The sequence below is a fragment of the Passer montanus genome, unplaced genomic scaffold (assembly GCF_014805655.1).
Source record: "Passer montanus isolate IOZ18808 unplaced genomic scaffold, ASM1480565v1 scaffold70, whole genome shotgun sequence".
Classification (NCBI taxonomy): Eukaryota; Metazoa; Chordata; class Aves; order Passeriformes; family Passeridae; genus Passer; species Passer montanus.
The window spans coordinates 2,026,380-2,046,534 of record NW_024372148.1 but is presented as its reverse complement, the minus strand read 5'-3'; the positions used below and the strand labels follow the sequence as shown (position 1 = coordinate 2,046,534).

The following is a 20,155-nucleotide window of genomic DNA, read 5'->3' as shown; positions in this document are numbered from 1 at the left end:
GTGCTCTTTGAAAACTCAAGTCAGAGCTGTGGGATCAAGAAACTGAAAATCTCCCCCCTCAGACTGGAGAGAACACAACGGGAACACTGCTGTCCTCTAGAGCAGGACTGGACAGCAAAGGGCAAGGTAGATTTATACTGTGGACACAATGACTTCCTGCTCTGTCATAACCAACCCTTAGAGTTACGGTACCACTGCACTGCTTGTCTGCCAGCCACCAGTAATGCCCACACACACTGCTAAACGCACTCTAGATTTCTTAGAGATGCACTCTTGTTCTAGCTACTCTACAGGCACAGTTTGCTCACACATGCAGCAGTTCTCTGACTGCTTCATACCAGTGAGCTACCAGAGTCACAAATACTTCACTCAAAAGGTACATGGGAGTTAAGAGCCTAATTATTTGAAAAGTCCTAAGATTCTATAAAAAATATTCAGTTAATACTGTCTTAAGAGTTTATTTCATTCAAGCTTGCCTTTGCCTCAAGTGACACATCTGAGATGGTGTGTTGACAGCACAGGAGAGCGGTTACTGTTCCAAAAGAAACAAAACAAATACTCCAACACCCCCACCTTTGGGATTAAATGCAGTATCACTACAGTTATTGAATGTAACAAACCACAGCATGGGTGCCCTGGCACAAACCCAGAATCCTAGGTAGTAGAAAATAAGTGCTCTTTTCTCTCAGCTTTGTTTTAGTGCACACGCATCAGGATTTGCAGAAGTGCCATTTGTCAGAAACACAGTGGAACAGGGAAAGGAAAGTAAGTCTCTAACTGCCTACTAACAAAGAAAGCTAATTTAATTTTGAAACAAAAGCAGCTAAATTCATCATTCTGAGACAGCCCCAGGACGTCCAAGCACGAAAAGGAAGAAAAGGAGTTTGCCAAAGACATGCAGAAGAAGCTTTTTAAAGTTACCTGGAATCGGGATATTTTGTAAGCGTGGCCAAGCTGCTGGTATACATGTGCCCACCCACATCAATGTGAACTGGTGCGTTGGACTTTGTGAGCTGTGCTGGAGTGGGGATGCCTTGATTGTTCAATGGAGATGCAGGGGATCTAGTGATCAGAGGTCTTGACATATTGGGCCGACTGTCCTGTGGAAAGATAGACCTGCGTTAATGATCTCCTTAAAAACCTTACAGAAACCCCCAGTCTTGAATCAATAGCACTGTCTCGTAGCCTCAGATTATGACTTTTATCTTAGTAAAGCACAGACAAATATTCGGCAGTTTTTAAAACGAATCTTGCCCCGAGAGTTTGAAATGGCTACATTTTAAGTAAGTGAGGCAAAACGCACCGATGAAACCCACAAAGAAGAAATCACGTTCAAAAACAAGTTTTTCCTAAACACTATTCGCGACAGTCAATCCGTACCGACAAAAAGGGTCATTCTCATTTTTAAGAGCTGATGAAAGCACTAACAGAAAGAGATACAGACAAAAAGACTGAGAACAACATTTTCCTCAACTGAGACAACCCCAGGTAGACTTTCTGTTCCTTCCCAAGCCCTCCGTCCCTGCCGTACCACCAGAACAGGAATACAAACCCTCAACTCCTCCATCCTGCACACTCTTCTCTTGAATCCCCAATTCACATAGCACAGCAACAGAAGCACAAACACCTGGACTAGTCAACTGCTCATGGGCTGCAGACCACTGGACACCGGCAGCCTTTGAGAAAGACATTTTCCATTTAAAAGTTACACGTATGGCGCCAGCTGCCCCCGCGGGTGCGGTGTGCGCGGCTCCGGGCCCGGCGGCCGCGGCAGCAGCAGCAGCAGCAGCAGCAGCGCGCAGAGAGCAGAGCGAGCAGCGGCCGCCTGCGCGCTGCGGGTGGGGCCGGGCAGGGCAGGGCAGGGCAGGGCGGTGAGCCGGAGCCAGGAAGGCAGGCGGCAGGCAAAGTTGGGGATTGGAATAGAAACGCGCTCGAGAGCGGTTTTGAGGCAGCCCCGCTTTCGACTGAAGGACAGCTCCACGCGGGGTGGAATCTTATAGGGATGCCCTGAGAACTACAAGCCCTTGCAAATGACCGAGTTTTACATTTAAAAGGTAAGCAAAGCAGCGAGAAGTCAGATACACTTCATCACAAAACTCCCTTTGTTCTTTCAACACCGTCTTTCAGCTGCACAGAGTAATGGATTCCTTGTAAACATCTCCTCGGAGCCAGGCAGCAAACCTCAGCAAGGCATCAGAGAGAGTTACGGGACCAGCAAAGCCCGCCGCCGCCAAAACCCGCGTTTCTCCATTTTTCATGGCTGCTGAAGGGCTCCAATCACACATGAGCCAGGTAATCGTCTGGCTGAAATGATTTACAGGCCAACGTTGCACAATAAATCCGAGTAGTATGTAACAAAAGGCATCTATAAACCACAAGGTACTTAACTAATTTTCTTTCATACGCAAAAGCAAGCTTAGGTCTAATACTGATAAAAACTAAGGGAATGAAGAAAAACATCTAGTTTGGATGTTGGGGGGGAGGGAAGGGCTGGGTTTCTTCTCTTTCTTTATAAGCAGAAGTTAATATAAATCTGCAGAAATACCAGGCTTAATCACTACAATTGCTGGAGGAGGTGCCTGCAGCGCAAAGAAGACAAGTCCAGACAAAATAAGGTACACACGCTATGCAAAACTAATGTCTGCTACAAATGCTATGTGGTACAACCACCACCCAAGATGCTACTGATCTGCAGAGCGGTATTTAGTAAAATAATGAAGAAAAAATTAAAAACAACAACTACAAAGGTGAAAGTAAGAAGTCGAGGACTGACACAAACTAGGGGTGGGGGGAGCATGTGTTGGACGATTGGCAGGAGGAAAGCAGCAGGTCTGAGGAACACATTTCAGTGCTTAAAAGCAGACAGTTTGGCAAAAATAAAGATAAAATTATCAGTGAAAGTTGAGACTAAAACGACAAATAAATTCTGCAACTTGTACGAGACAGACATCAGCATGTCCCTTCACAGGATCCTCTCTGGCAGAAAAAACATAGCTCCCTGCAATTTAGCACAGTGCAGCACCACCGAGTCTGTCACAGTTTTTCAATTGGACACATTCTCCTGTATACCGTGCCTGGGGCTGCTTGAGAGAAAATGAACAGATTTGCAGGGTTAATATTGTAGTTAGGCTGGAACCTCATTCAGCGTAGCTGTGATAGCACTGGCTGCACAAAACAGTAGAAGAATGTGTAGTATAAACATCACTGCCAGAATGGGAGATAGGTTGAGGACCGTGGGCATTTTAAAAGGCAAAAGAACCCACAAAGCATAAGAAAAGGGAACCAGTTTCCAAACCCAAGTCATAACCAAGCTGCCATTTACACAGTTTACCTATTAAAACTCCCAAGAAATAAAAATGCTTTCTAGTAAAACCTTTTGCTCTTTTATTTCACCCTCCTCCTTGTCAACATTTCCTCTTCAATACTGTGTATCATGAAACAAAGTCCTTCTTCTCAGTGGCTGATATTAAGCACAATAATGCTAACCTTGCTCCAGTCTCAGCCCACAAAGCACATTTCCCTGCATAAAAACAGTTCAGTACCATTTTGGAAATTAAACAACTGCATTTCTACTGCAGTTGCCCCAGAGAAACTAAAGCAAAAATGGGATTCAGAGAAGCAAGTCCATAAAAAAAATCCCATTTTTTTAAATGTGGCACAGCTCAATAGCACCGTCAGAGCACAGAAGATCACCGTGCAATGGGTACAACATTTAACAGAGCAGAGTTATGTAACTGCATTAGTTAAATCACTGTATTGTTCAGCTATGGAAAGGACAACACAGGAGCAAACAGTCTCTGAAGAAATACATGGCTTGCATTGGATTACAGCAAACGTGGAAGTGAACAAGCTTTGGTAAAAAGTAATTAAAACAAGGCACTGCTGGTAAGCTAAGGTTCCACCACCTAATGTGATTACAAATACAATTCCTTAGCAAGAATTACAGGTGGAGAGAAGGGAGTCAGAGAAACTAAACTCAATGGGCTCCAGCAAGCTATCTGCAACAGCTGACAACAAAAAGCTCTTGAGAAGCTTTTCTTGGTGTCAGGCAGGTGAGACATGAACCCAGGAACAGGTTCAGAGCTCAGCCACGGCTGTTCCCACACAGGAGATCACAGAGGTTGTTGTCTGCCTTGGGAACTGCATCAGCTTTGTTCATGAGTGGGGCACAAAGCATGGCCACCACCTGCACGGGCTGGATGGGCAGTGACCTGTCAACAGTCTGACCCCTCATAGCTTTCCTTCTCAAACATTTTATTATTTATCCTACAAAAAAAAAAAAAAAGTAAGAACAGAAAACAGTTTTATAGCCGTTCCATGAGCCAAAATACTTCCAATACCCTGTAAAGCATTTATCATTATTAATATCCAGACGATTCCCCTCCGCCTCTAACAACTTTTCATAAAAATTAGTTCTCACTTTCACTCAGATGGAGTGTATGACTGAAACTATGTAATCAAAAGTGCCAAAATCTGTGTGCTAGGCAGGCTAAAGGCAATTATATTGTCTAAAACTTTTCAGTTTTGGTTTAGCACACAAAAGCACTGCTCTTAGAGCAGTTTGGGGCTCCTCCACTTCCTTGCTGATATTTGAAGGAGTCTTTCCACAACAAGCAGCTCACAGGCACGGGTCTTTAGAGTATATCTGAACTTGCTTCACATTTTCTGCTCAAGGCAAACCCTCCTCTAGGCTCAACAACAGCAAAAGCAGTCCTGCCTTAACTGCTCCTCCTGGGATTTACAAAAATGTGTATAATTTAGAAGCCTTCTTACCAAAGGGGGCCAAGGATCATGGAGAAGAGCTTACAAATCCCTTCTCCTCTCCCTGCCTTTTCTTCTATACCATCTTCTCCCCAACTCCTCTCAGAAACATTGTTGAAGAATAAGCCTTTACACCTGGGTTGAAAAAAACCACAGTAGCTGCAGGGCTGAGAAGCGCACTCGTGCAACTGGTCCGCCAAATGACACTAACATAGGAACCATGTCAATGTTCTGGTAGCAAGTAGAAGGAATAGGAGATATCTGAAGAACATGAGTCATTACAATGTGCTAAGTGTACAAAAATCAAAGACATGGGAGGCTTACTCCTCCCCTCAAAATATTAGCACTGGTGTCCTAAGTGTTATTTACACTCCGTGGTCTTGAGTAAAGTCATCCTGGTTCCCTTCTTAAGACAGAAACCTTGACAAAAACCATGCCACATCAAGACAACCCAAGCTCAGGCACAGAAGGACCGCCATTCAAGTACAAACTGTCTGCTTGACTCACTGGACTGTGAGGATCATTTTAGTTTGCAGGTCAAGACACCGCTGGCTGGAATTATTTTAGCCAATGTCTTCCCTGTAAGCCAGCCCAGTTCAACCAGAAGTGTATGTGCTACTCAGTAGCACATATATTCCCCGTCAAAGCCCCAGCAATTATTTCTGCTGAGAAACTCAAATTTACACATTTCTAACTCCCTTGGATTTTTTGGGGGAGGTGAGGGCAAGCTTGTCGCATCTGTTCTAGACATTAGAATGAATAATCATGCAGTAGTTTATTCTAACGTATCAAGTCAGTCTGTGTTCATTATCCTTTCTTCACAACAGAGACACATGAGACAGATGCTTCTCCTCACAAAAGCTTGGTGCCCAAGAACAACTGCAAACAGCAGTTAACACATCCACATCAGCCACCTCCAGCAGAAGAGTCTGAACACATATATCCCACTGTATGGGGAATGAATCCAAGCAGCAAACAAACTTCAGAAGCTGGTGTCAAATCCCTTCTCCTCCAGTACAGAGCAGAAATCACTCAAGTGTCAGGGACATCTGTGTGCCTGCACTCTGAAATAAACAGCAGGCTGATGCTCCGGGTTGCTTGTGGGATGGGGGAGAGTGCAGCTCGAGAACCTCATCCAAACCAGGAACATTAGGACTGCTCTTGGATTTGGCTCCTGCACAAGTGTCACCATTTTGAAGATGCACTTTTTCAAAACAAACATTTCATTAAAGATTAAAAAAATAATCATCATCAGGTCTCACCACAATGCTTAGACAAGTATCCCCCCCCTTTTTTTGAATTCAGCAAAAAGAGTTGCCACAACAAAGAGGCTGGAGAAAGCATTTATTCAACATAAACAATATCAGTATAGTACAAACAGCACTTCTGGAAGGTGTAGCAAGCAGGCAGAGATACAAAGCTACGTGTCCAAGAAACCCAGGAGCTTATCTTGCTGGAAAGGGAAAATCCCACCCTGGGTACCTCTATGGGCTGGTGATGTCCTCACAACAAATTCTCTGGCTGTGGCTCTGGTACTCAGCATCTACAGATGACACCAAACTGGGCTGGTCCCTCAGACACAGCCCTGCAAGGTGGTCAAAGATGACCATGTGCATCACACAGAGCATGCAAACTGCATTCTGATCTCCAAGTGTTCATGCCATCATGGTGCTTTCTCTTCACCTTCATTATGAAGAGCCCAGAAGCACAAAGAAATTGCTCAGATCTTTGTCAAAAAGTCTTTACATGTAAGCACATCCATCCTTTTCTTCTGCTTCTTCACCCTGACACCAATGGTCAGTAGCTCCCTGAGGACATGGTTGGGCTTTACTGCTGCCACTGGGTCTGCAAAACAAAGAAACAGCCCATTGTTTTCCCCAGCAAAAATATGCCGATTGCACTGTCATGTTTTGCCTTTCATCAATATAATACAACTGCCCTTTCTCTCACAGCTGCAAGGTTTAGGATTGCTGACTCTGAACATTAGGAATTATGTTTATAAGGCAGAAGTGCAGAACAATTGTGTTTGAGCGTCACACAAGAAATAGGCCCAAAACACAATCAGCTGCAATTCAATGCCACAGTAAGCCAAGACACTGCTGAGACTCAATAGCAATACTAGATTTATTATTCTGAATCTCTAAAGCTTCATTTTAAACCCTTAATGTCTGTCAATATACAACAGAAGGTCAAATTATCCTATGCAAGACTGTCAAATACAATGGAGAGCTTGAAAACCAGGAAGGTTTTCTGTATATGCTGAGCCACTGAACTGCAGAAGATCTACTATGCCAAGCAGCTGCTCACTCCTCACACCACAAGTGCCATGCTTGGGGCACTCAGTATTATTTGCAGAAATACATGCAGCAATGCATTTTAGAAAGGTGGGTGTCACAAGGCCACCTGAGAGAGGGGACAGACATACCCAGAAGGATCCCTCATACCCAGAGTGTAGGGTATAGTTCATTGTGAAACAAAAACCTTGGCTGAAACTCTTTCCTGAAGGTGTCAGGAACAGTACTGGGCTGTCCTCTCTGTATCCTGAAATAGTCCAAATGCAGATCAAGCCTACAAAGGTGATAAATGCACCTCTGGTCACACCAGAGTAGCTACAGCAGTGATGACTGGAGCACTTACCTGATGGGACAATTTTAACTGGTACATTCTCCTTGTCCCAGTGGAGAATGTGGGAGTGGAGAGCTGATCTGGCCCCTCAAGACAGGGGTCCCTTGCAGCACATCCCAAATTCTGGCTGCTTTCAGCCTTCTCCTCCTTGAGATGTTGGCATTGAAGAGCACATACACACGCTAAGTGCTGCAAGCACTGGAGAGACGAGGTGGCATTTCCTTGGGAAAATGAGCCTTGCTGGGATTTCAGAGCTGACCAGGACCTAGAATAAATGACAGAGGTGCAGAGAACCGAAGGCAAGGCAAGGGGCTGAAGGAAGTGAGGTATTTGTTTGTGCTGGGTGGAGAAAGCTGCCTACCTGGAGATGCAGGACAGTTAAAAACCACCCTTGGACAAGAGCTTGGAGGCACCTTGATAATTCCAGAGCCCAGGAGCCAAGTCTATAGCACACAACTAGCTTGAGCAGAACAGCTCTAACCAGACTTGCATCAGAAACTTGTCATTAAGCCCTTAAGAAAAATCTTTAAGTGGACAAGAAGAATTCATGGATAATGGCAGAAGTCAAATGAGGGCCTGTGCTTACAGCAGTACAGCAGTAAAGGTGAGTCCAAAAACCTGGCAAAGTTTACAGAGACAGGATGTATCTTCTCAAGTGCTTATAAAGTTCTCTGAAAACCTCCCTAAGCCTCGAAACTGCAGACAAAAGTTTAATACCTCCCTCAAAATATTTTATAAGTTTGCACTCTTTATGGAAGATTAACTCAGCCCCTTGCTTGTTTGAATGAGCAGTGCTGAGGTCAGCTCTAATGTTGTCATTTATTACATCCCTGTTCTTCTGCACTGCCTACCCATTTCTTCCTTGGGTCAAGCAAGTCTTTCTGCTGGAGGTGGCTCATATGCACACTTGCTGTGCTTGGGTCAAGTGAGTGGCAGACATGGACAGCACAGAATCTGACTGAAGCCCCTAACACAAGCAGGATCTTTGGAATAGATCCAACCCACTGTATTATAAAAAAACCCAACCAAACTTGGGGGTCCAGCCCAGATTCACTATCCCCAAAACAAACACTCTGGCTTTCACCATGGAAGGAGAACTTCTACAGTCTTTAGAGGTGCCAATTCAATTCTCACTCAGCAAAAGCACCCATTTAATTTACAAGCAAAACCGGATTTGAAAGCTGCTCCCAGTTAGTGCACAGCACACCACTGCCCACCTGACACTTTAATCACAGGGTGTTCACCCCAGCAGGCAAAAACGTCCCCTAACCATGCTGGAGGACACGGTGTTTAGATGCAGGAGGACATGGGACCAAAGGCAACAGACCTGCCACGACGCTGCTAAGGGTGTCCTATGATAGGGGCAGACTGGAGAGCTGGCATTTCAGGCCACTTGCTCCACCAATGGCTTGTCTGTTCTGCACCAGCATCTACTCAAATTGGCAATGAAACCAATTTAGCAGTGACCAAACAAAAGTGTAACTCCCCAGCCTGAGCTGGGCATGACCAGTTCAAAATATTTCATGAGGTACACAGTGCAGTACTTCAGTCACCTTCACTCAAACTTTATTCTCACTTGCAAAAGAGGACAAGTATCCCATCAGATACTGCAGAAACAATACAGTAAGCATGAAGTGCTCCCTTGGTCTGAGCACGGAACAACTGCAGCCATTGTGGACACTTAAAAAAAAAAAAAAAAAAAAAGAGGAAACACTATTAAAAGATGAGCAGTCCCTGGGAAAGGCTTCCAGGTCTGAAGAGCCTTCAGCAGCCTGGCAGCCCTGCCCACAACACTACAGCTGTATACTAAAGTCTTTGCTTCTGCTGCCCTGAGGACAGTTTCATTTACTTTCCTTTAAACCTGGAAAATAGGTCGCTTTTCTTCTCCTACCTCTATCAAATCTCAGGTAGCAAAGAAAACGTGAATTTACTTGCACTTCATAGGAAAGCAAGCACACACAGAGGGAGTTTCACCTTTTGCAAAGGGCAGACATGACAGACTACTTCCCCACCATACAAGGCTTCACTCGTTCCAGTGAGAAGCATGGATCCAAATATCTTGGACCACTTCATCCCTGCTGCAAGGGGTTTGGCATGCCACCTACTTTGCAGATAGCATACCTAAATGCTCTGGGGCTCCATTCAGAGTCTACACCTCCTCCCTGAAAGAGGCAGCCACTCAGTCAGCTCTCCCCAGTCCCAGGGAATAGCCCAGCACAGAGCAGCCCTCCCACTGCCTCTGTGAGGGATGCAGCATCGGCCAGCTCATCTCCTGCACCAGTGAAGGCAGGAATGTGAGAGCCACCTTCACCACACATACATGGGGTTTGGACTAGGAACAGCTATGGGAACGAACAGGGGAATTCTGAACACTGCAATCCATCTTTCAACTGTTCCCAAGGAGACTACTTGTAGGTTGAGATTTATTAATAATGTAATTTTTGGTCAGACTTCTCACTCAAGTGCTGTTGCCTTTATCCACTTCTAGCAGGCACTCTACACATATTTTGCAAGAGTCTTCACATACGGATAAGGGAAAAACAACAACAAACACTCCCTCCTGGGTTTAGAAGGAAAGGACTTCTCTTTGCCAGAACCATGCTGGTATATTTGAATGCAAAGTCAAACAAATCCTTACAATTGGTGTCAAGATTTAAGTGGGAAAGAAACCAAGTGGTTACATCTTTTTGGACCAAATTTGCAATCTGTCCAATAGTCTTCTGGTGAGAAGTAACACTAAAAAACAAGCATTGTTAAAATCTGTTTTGTTTGCAAGGTAAGATCCTATCAGCAGTACATGAATAAAGATTAATGTCTCGAATTGCAGTTGTATCTGAAGATTTCAAAGACCCATAAAAACGTAGACTTCAGTGGGATAACTGGAAGATTGTCATGAATTGTCAGAATTTGAGAAATGGGTTTTTGTTCTTTAGATTTGACTCACAAACCGAACAAAAAGAAGCCTGTGCTGCCTTATTTGAAGTCAGTTTACACTCCAGTTTGAATAGCACCTGCCCTTGGGTATGTTCCAGAAGAACATCTACCTTTCCACAAAGGGAGGCTAACACCCATTGTAAAACTTCCAGAGGCACATTAGATGTCTGTTCTCCCCCCAGCAATTTCACCCTTAGAAGTAGAAGGAACGCTGCCAGTTACAGCCTGTGCTGAGGAAACATGAGTTATAATTTTACCCTGGGAAAATTGCTGAACTGGGAGCTTCTGGTGTGGCATAGGTCTTGCCTTCGCAATCCAATGGTTCTTTTGATTCAGAGAGGCTTTGAAAGGGTGGTGATGAAAAACATAGCCTCTCCCTTTGAATCAGCCAGCTGCCTGCTTTCCTTTGCACTTTTAAATTTGGTTTATTAATTTGCCTAGGAGCAGAAAGAAATAGCACTGACCCATCTAGAGAAGATATCTACTTCAGACCCAACATGAAAACAAAAAAACACCCCCACTTGTGGACAATCTGAAGAATTTTATATCTAGAATCACCTTCACCACGCTTAAGAAAAATACAAGAAAGTCTTTACTAGGTCTCCTGGCCATATTAAGAGGAAAAAGGTAAGGGACAAATAGAAGGATCTGATAAAAGCACATCTTTGAAACATTGTAAGACACAAGCACTCTAAGCACTCTCCAGATGTTTCTTGAAGCAACCAATAATAAAATATTCTCAGCTGGAATTGCAATTTTGAAGACATTGAGTCCATTTGGTAATTATGGCACTAGTCAGTAAAACAGACAGCTTCATCTATAACCTGACTACAGGAAAAAGGCATGAAAGTGCTTTGAAGCCACACATTTGTAATTATCTAAGTTATGATAAAGATGTAAACAGAGCCACAATTTTGAAAGTCACAGCTCAGTCTCATAGAGAATTAGAAATAGGGTGTGAAATTGTAATATTAAATTATACATTCCTCACTCTGGGATAAATGAAACACCATGAGCAAAAAACCCTGACCTTCAGGACCCCTGTGTCACTCAGTTTTCTTTCTTTCTTTCTCATCTATTCCCCTTCCAACAAGTCTCTGAAGCTGAACTTAGCAAAGCAACGTCCCAGTTTCACTAAAATGATAATTTATCAAAACCCCACTAGAGGGACAGAGACTGCCAAGAGGGAGAACAGTGCAAGGAAAGGGTAAGAGTTGAACTTACTGAGATGACAGGCTTTTTGGAAATTCTTGTCAAGACGGACTGCAATAGGGAGCATTTACCCTCCTCTTCTATGCATTTCCAGGGCTAGCTGGGAATTTTTCCTCTCCTTTTGTAACTCCCATTAAAATTATCAGCCTACAGATTTCATAACAAGCAGGAGAACGAAAAAACCCAAACATTATCGTGAGAGAAATCGTATTATGATTAACTATTTCAAAATGCCTGTGGGTTACTTAACACCTTGGGACAGGCAGCATAACACCACAAGGGTGTCACTGCATGGGGACAGGAAACAGCCCTCTGCTAAAAATATGCACAAGGCAGCACACAGCAATGGGGGCCTCTTCCCAGAGCTCTGGGAATGGGCTATGCATGTGGCACATGAAACCTGCACTCAAACCCACTGGTGACCCAGACACTTCTCTATCCCCGCCCTACTCCAAAATCTGTCTACCTTTGGATTTTAAATCCCTTAGAGAAGCAGGTATGGTTTTGGGTGGCTGGTAGGAAGATGCTGAAGTCCCAAACAAATCTAAATACAGCTGTGAGTAAATTCAAAAGGCTCCTTCAATGCAGTATCACATGAAGGATTTTATTTCACTTTGCCTCTTTTCTGGTGTTTGGAGTTTTCTTAAATGCTGGAAATGTATTCAGGGAGGAACAGAGAAAGTCATATGCCCAGCATTCCCTACGAGGGTCGAGCAGCAATTCTGTTTTGTTAGTGTGAAGGGCAGGATTCAAGGAAAGAACACAGGAGTCTGCTCTGGCAGGCAGAAAGAGTGCTTGGCAAGACAACGACCATATGGCACATGAACAAAGCATATTTTAGATCTGGTTCATTTGATTCCATTATATGTAAAAGATACTTTAAGATCCATGGCTAAGAAATACAATTTTGGTTTTGTTTTCAGACCTGTAGGGATTTCCCCAAGTAGTCCTTGTAGCTTATATGATAAAAACATCCATTTGGCAGCTAATTTTAGCATTTTTTACCCTCAGGGGTGATTAACCCCGGATCTATATAACCCTGTGCTATATGCTAACAGCAGCCATCATTGCCTCTGCCAACCTCATGAAGCAGCAATCCACTATTTAGTTGTGGACAAACAGTCTCTGCTAAATAGCTCAGCAAACTCTTAATTTTATATTAAAAAGCTTTTACTTGATCTAACACCAAATCAGACCAAACATACAACCTCAGAAGAATAGATGAAAACTACCTTATATACAATATGCACTCCTTTGGATGGCATAGCCTGCTTCTAAGTTTGTGGTAATATTTTTCTGGTCATTACTAAAACACAAAACACCAGTGGTTGGGCAACAAAAGGACCCAAAAATGTTTAAAGAAGCAGCAAAATTCATGCCTGTCAATCAAAGATAAATGCCTGTCTCACTTTCCCTAGCTACTAGCTGTTATTGCCTCTAATGTACAAGACATGTCAATAAAACTGAAAATAAAAACACACTGGCATACACCAATAGTCACCCTATCTATCTAAGTCATTGCACAGAGAAGAATCACATCCTTAGATGATTCCAAGGGACAGCTCAAACTTAAACCAGCAAACAGCAGCTTCATCAAGAAAACAAAAGATAACCATAATAAAGGTACATTATTTTCAAAACACACAGAAGTTAAGTGAGACAGCTCTGGACATGGGCTGTCATTGCCACAGCTGGACCAGCCACAAGGGGCAACAGGCATTTGGCTATGAATAAATGTCTCTTCTTCAGGCTGCCCTGTAACGGGGCTCTCGGGGAGCTGGCAGTGGCCACAAGGCTCAGCTCAGCTCGCTCAAACTGCTGTTGGGGCAGTAAGCTTTAGATGAACTTACCCTCATCCAGAATAATTCTTGAAGAAATCTTTTTTTGGGTTTGTGGGGAAGCAGGGGAAGGCTTCATTTAACCAAAGCCAGAGGAAAGAGACTCACTGAATATCTTGAGTGGTAATAACCAGTAAGACCATGCTGCTCAGGAGCCTCTCTAGGCCCAAACAGAGGTTTGAACCTATCTTCTACAATACAGGAAAAACAACTTTAAAGAAGGATAAAGACTACAAGATTGAGGACAAAAAATATTTAGAAAAAAATCATTAAAAGATCAGTTTTGAGTATCATAAGCATGAAAAGGGTCAGGCTCAGAAAATCATCAACTAGGATGAAATAATTTTTTTAAACCGTATGCAAGAAACCCACCACATTCCAATAGGGACCTGAAAAATGGAAGAAACATTCACAAGAGGAAAGACTGACAGCTAAAGGAAAAATTGTATATGGCAACACATCCAGAGTCTTTAAAAAACCAATCTCAGATAAAGTGTGGGAGGTAACTGTGAAGGATTTTGTCTGGAACCAGGTAAATTTGAGGGAAACATCAGGAAGGCCTTACAGCTTGTGTCTCACTTCACGCTTGCCTCCCTCTCAGGAGCAGTGGAAGAAACCATCAGATCTCTCCCTGGTGTGGAAAAGGAGGAAAGCAGAGGCTGAAGCACTAGTTTTCCTGAAAAGGGCAAGGACAGAGTGCAACAGAGACACCAAAGAATCCCCTTTCGAAACAACAAATCCTTGCACGGAAAAGGAAAGACCAGATAGAAGAAGGAGACGACATTAAATTGCTAAGAGTGGGGGAAAAAAAATTAAAGCAAACTCCCCCAAATGCCAAACATTTCAGTTCATAGGTCTCTCCTCCAGAAAAAATATTTAGAAGCCTGGCTTCAAGAACAGAAGATTTGTAATGCCAGAAATAAAGGAGCATTTGAAACAAACCGGAAGAGTTTTAGCAGTCTTGCAGTGATCACCCAGTAGAGCATAAGAGAACTTCAGTAACAATCCCAAAGTCGTAGATTGTCTTAGCTATCTTCCATCCCATTACAAATACAGTGAACTACACACTTGATTTCTGATGAACACCATCTTCGAGTTGAAGAACCAAAAGGGAATAGCTTGGGGAGAGGTTTACCTGTGTGGAAAGGGGCTAGAGTGGAAGGATGAATGGCTAGATCTTGTTTTTCAGCAGAAGAAACAGACCCTGTGATTTCCACCCACACTGCCTTGCACAACGCACAGAACTTCAATCCAGAAATCAACAATGGGCAAGGGTATGTGTGTGCCTTATTCCACACGTTTGAAAAGCAGCATGGAATGAGGTGTGGCAAGTGGAATTCCTAACTCCAGCCCTGGTCAGGAAAGATGACTGGATGCCAACCACACCATGAAGGTCTTGTCATCTAAAATTCAACTAAGTCCTGAGGTGCCCAACACTTTCTCACACTGAGGTGTGCCACAGACACAGAAAGAATTTTATCAGACTCACAGGGTTTGATGGCCACATGAGTCTTGCCTGCCACATGCTTGCTTCAACAAAACCTCTTAACCCATCTCACAGTGATGAGTCCTACAAAGTGCTCAGCATCAAGTAGCTCCATCGAGAATAACACACTCCTGCCAACAGCAGCCTGACTTGACCAGAAGCAAGTCTGGAAGTTTCTATGATGCTGACACTGTGGAATCCAGTAATAAGGATGGAGGTTCACCTCGTCAGGGCACAGTGAAGCAAGCCAGGAGGTTCATCTAGGACTAAGAAACCCAGGAGAAAATGTGAATGCATGGCTGAGCTTAAGCAGTAGCAGTTACATTATAAATGGTTTTAAACACAACAAAGGAATGGAAGATAAGCAGACAAACTCTAATACTCATATGCAAATTAGAATCAATGAAGATGATTGATTTTTAGAAAGGTTCTAATGATACAATGCCAAATAATTCTTCCCACTTGCAGCCTGGCACCATTTAGTGTATATTTAACTTTAAAAAAGAAAAACTGAGTATGATTTTTTTCTTCTCCCCCTTTTTCCATACTGACGCTTGTTTGCATTACATCTATTTTGAGCTAAATTAAATAGGAGAAGCAGAGTTTTGATTCAGTAGTAGCAATAAATGGGGTTAGCCTGGCATTGATCTGTGTAAAGGGGCCAAAGCTAGGACTGCCAGAAGCAAAACATGGTCAGTGAACTCTACAGCACAAAGAGTGACCCTGCAGCTGAATTCCTAGCCCTGATTACAACAGAAAGAGACTTGCTTTCCTGAACAAAGAGTATTTCAGGCAGCAGATTAGCAAGAGAAAGTCTACTTGCAATGGCAGTCAGAGGAAACTGACCAAAATTAAGAACCACAGCAGACTGGAAGATTTAAAAAAGCCTCTGAACAGTCCAAAACAAATGCCTGCCTTACTCCGTGTTTCTTGTATACCATCATCAAGTCCAAATGCTGAAGAAACAATATTTTTCTTTTGCATCTCAGTTAAATAGCTTTAAGTTAGTAAAGTGTGCAGCAGGGAAGATGAGCCAAAATCTTGTTAAGGATAGCATGCCAAAAAAGTTCCCTTGAAGACTAAGAACATTTATCTTGCAGCACTACAGAAAGGGCAATCACATTTACTCTAAGAGGAAAGGCCCTTTTTATAAATCACGCTTTAAATTCAGCCAGCAAATTTGTACAGAAGGAGAATTTCACAATCCTTAGGAAACACGGATCAAATTTGCTCGCTCTCAGGGTGTTTGAGCTGTTGTGCAACGCAGAACAGGGAGAGCACAGCAGTAAATCTGGCCTCATGACTACCAAGTTTAATCACAGTGTATCTACGATGGAGAACAAAGTGCCTCTTATTCCCACTGCACTGGGATCCCACCAGACCTCAAGCCAAGCAGGGTCGGTTCAGGCCAGCTTTTGGCTAGAGGCTGGCAGAGCACTTCAATCAGCCATTCTGAGGTTGAAGCAAGCTCACGTCTCACTTCCAGCGAGGCCAACTCACACAGGAGAAGCACACAAGGTGTTGGGTACACAGTCATCCCTAGCAGCACCTTCAGCCACTGCTCCCAATGCTTCGGCAGGTCCTCTGGCTATTCACAGGTCCTGCACACAGTGAAAAGCTGGCAAGAAGCACAGCCCTGCAAAGTGATCCAAGGCTGCTGAGCAGCAATGTTTCTTTTATCCTCATTTTTTAACCCAGGACATTTGGGTGACATGGTGCAGTATGCCCAGAGCTCACCCGTGCTGGAAATCCTGAGGCAGGGCTGATGCCCAGCAGGGCAGCCCAACTCCTCACGCTGGCTTCACCAGCAGCAGTGGGGATCTCAGCCCCCAGAGAGTGAGAGAAACAGAGGAGCACTCATTATCACTGCCTTGTCTTTCAACCTATTTCTTTTCCATATTTGAGCATTTCCTTAAAAACAAGGATCATGAAACATTGAGCCATGTCAAATCCTTATGTACAAGCTATTAAAGATCTTCAGCCCATTTTCTCTGCACAAAGTCCCATATGCAATTTTTGCTTGCTTCTTTACCAAGCAGAAAGAGGCACGGTGGAGACCCACAGAGGAAAGGGAGGAAGGTTTAAAGAGTCTGTTGGCATACTGACAGCCTGCAAAAAATTAAGTCAGAAATCTGCAAGACAGCACCTTGGTTTTTTTAATGCTGCTTGTTTGGTTTGCCACTTTTATTAGGGGTTGATTACATCCCTCTCTGGAGTTTTGCGGTGGCTGCAATGTCAGAGTGTGGGACGTGGTTGTCATGACTGGGAACTTGCTGACTGATTTACAAGAACATACAAAGCCACATAACCAGAAGATTTTTATTATTCACTCATGTTCTGAATATTCCTTTCACCTTTCATTGAATAAATCTTGAGAAAGCCAAGATTTATTTCTAGTTTTAAATTCAGCTTCCCTTTTGTAGAAGGGTGTCTAAGCATAATATACCTTTGCTATGGAAAAATCACCCCACAATATCCATCTGAACAGCTCGAGGTCAATATACCTACATTGGTAACAGCATCTTAAAATTAAGTTGTCATGTTAACTGTTTAGTGGGCAGTGAGCCATCTCAAATAGATCAGTTCATAATTAAAAGTGGCAATTATTGTAAATTATACTCTTTATAAGAGCAGCTACCTAAGCTTTAAATATGTTATGATACCTCCCTGACCATTCCCTTTAAATGAGGATAGCTGAGGGCTCAGGCATCATCATGCAGCAAATAGCTGCACAATTTCGGACAACTCTTTTTTAACCACTCCTCTCCCCAGGGCTACCACCCCCATAGCACAGCTGGCAAAACAGACTACATGCCCCTGCCTCCTCTATTCCAGTTCACAGAACAAACATGGCAACTCAATTTACCAGTGACAATGACAGCACCCAAAAAATACTAATCCCTTGACCGGGAGGTTTGTTGTAGCTGCTGAAGTGCAGGCACACGATTCCTTTTGCTGACTCCACAAGGGAGCAAAAGCCTTCCACAAAGGAGGAGGGCAGCCGAGGGCAGCAACATCAAGCTAAGATTTGCCAGGGCTTGTCTGTCAGAGGACAAAGTTTTGCATTTTAACCACTTTTGGCACATTCCACATTCGGTATTTTCAGGAGCTTTCTAGGATGTTTATGAAACAACTGCAGGGTAGGCAAGTAAATTGATGGCGGCACAAAGAATGCCTTCCCACATTCTTCTCCCATGCTCCTACCATTGAAGTAAATGAAGATGTAGTTTATGTTTCTGTAATTACAGTTTGTTAAAAGGAGAACAGGTTGTTAAGTTATGGTAAGGAGCCCATGAGCCTGTCCTCTGCTTTGAATACCACAGTAATGTAGATTTTACTGAATAAAAAGACCAGTCAAAACATTACTCAGAGAGGATCTACACCCTGATGCCACCCAGCAAAATCTGCACCAGTCACATTAATCAAACCAATTGGAAATTGTTCTTATGAGAGCTATTTTAACATAAGTCAACACTGTCAAGTTTCAGTCATCTAATATTTACTGAAAGGATACTGCTACACATTTGCTCTATGACATTTCTGTACCATACGTCATCAGCTGTTTCCTTTTAATCCTGCATTTCCCCCATTAAATACTTACAGCATTTATACAGCCTCGTAAAACTCCAGTACAAAAGAATAAGCCACCAGAACTTTTCCCCATACATTACTTACCAACTTAACTATGTAACACAATGTGAAAGGTTTATGCACACCAGCTGGATCTCATTACAGCTAAGTTTCTGTCTTTTAAAGTGTACTTTATTATCTGGAATATTGAAGTCCCTTAGAATTTCACTTAAAAATACTAAGCGGACATACAACTCTCTACTGCAGGATGCTAACTCAGTAAATAGGTTCACAAATCAAACCTGTGGACACTACTTTCTGGAGTTTAAAATGCAGCAGGTTCAATTCAAATATCTGAAACCAAATGAACAAACACCTCAGCCTAATTCAGCCTTCCCCTCCTAACCATCACTACAACTACAGATGCTACTCTTTGTACAATAAGAAAACCAGCAAGAAAAGTAAGAGAGTTTCAAGATAGCATTGATATCCCTACCAACGGGTGCTAAGGCTCAGAGGTACGCCAGCTTTATATAGCAAGATACAGCTAAAAAGCAGGAATCTGAGCTGTGATGAACTCAATAGGAAAACGATCAAAGAGTTTGCTAAATACCCAGATGAACCAAAGAAAGCTTGTCAAACATTTTGGTATTACCAGTTGAGAGATTCCTGTTCATTCGTGAGGCAAGAATTGCGGTTTAATAAAAGCATAGAACAAAACCAAGCATAAAAAAAATCATGTGCAGTGATTTTATTTTTGTTGTATATTTGACTGTAATTACTGTCTTAAGTACTTTAATTGCCTGGCATCTCCTCAAGTGCCTTGCCTGTGGGGAGGGGAGGCAGGGCAGTTTACAGTTTGTTATTAATGAATGAAGTACAAACAAGTTTACCTTGTCTGTAATCAACGTTCCCATCAAAACAGTTTGAGAGGAAAATGTAAAGGGGTCCACACATCCCACAGGCCCAATGTGACTCTGTTAATATCTGCTTCTCAATGGTTAATGTGCTTCTGACATGTCACACCTCAGAGGGAGAAGTGGCAAACATCTTTATAACACCCACATGAAAAGCATCACCTATCTGTCTATTTGTGTTCTCTTCTACAGACTTCTGCTCTTGAACACTGATGTGGGGATGGGGTATGGGGACAGGCCCCATATGACCTTCCTTGCATGCATTTTACATTAGAAAATGGGGTATGCAAGCAAATCTGTAGGGTCATTTACAGTAGTTTTGGAATGACACACATCCAGCCCTTCTTCACTGGAAATCATTTTTGCCTGGAGTGGAGGGAAACAAGAATAAATTATGAGAAGCAGCTCATGCAGGATAAAATAAAATATAATTGTCTGCTTCATTAAGAAATTATTAGAGACAATAAGCCATAAGTAAAAGTCAGTGAGTTATATGAAAAAGATGGTAAAGCCAGGAGGATGGAGAAGCAAACTGCTATTTTTCACGATTAGTGAAAGACACAGAGCCTAGAAATTTGGCCATTAGTGTTGTTTTTCCACTGAAATTGGTACAGAAGTCTGCTGCTTTGAGGTAACATCACATCAACAGCCTGGCAGACCACCCAGGCAGGAGGTGCAAGCTTTCTCTTGTGGCTGTCACCCTGTCTTGGTGAGCTGGTCAGGAACTCACCTCTGGGGCAAGAGCAACTCTTCACCACCCAGGCTGCCAAGAGCAGGGACAACCAGCATGAGTTCAGTAGCTTCCACTGCAA

At 43.1% G+C, this 20,155-nt stretch overlaps 1 protein-coding gene across 10 annotated transcripts in view; it reads right to left on the bottom strand.

The window, feature by feature from the left end:
• The window catches only part of KCTD1 (potassium channel tetramerization domain containing 1), a 99,009-nt gene that overhangs the window by 31,244 nt on the left and 47,610 nt on the right, over positions 1 to 20,155 (bottom strand). For 8 of the 10 annotated variants that reach the window (XM_039730148.1, XM_039730150.1, XM_039730142.1 and 5 more), the window contains one exon: positions 922 to 1,100. In XM_039730148.1, coding sequence (XP_039586082.1) covers positions 922 to 1,085 — 164 coding nt within the window. In that variant the 5' untranslated portion in view covers positions 1,086 to 1,100. Of the gene's footprint in view, positions 1 to 921; positions 1,101 to 1,552; positions 1,766 to 6,243; positions 6,607 to 7,186; positions 7,293 to 20,155 lie in introns of those variants that run through there. The other 2 variants (XM_039730146.1, XM_039730145.1) reach the window with 2 other exon arrangements.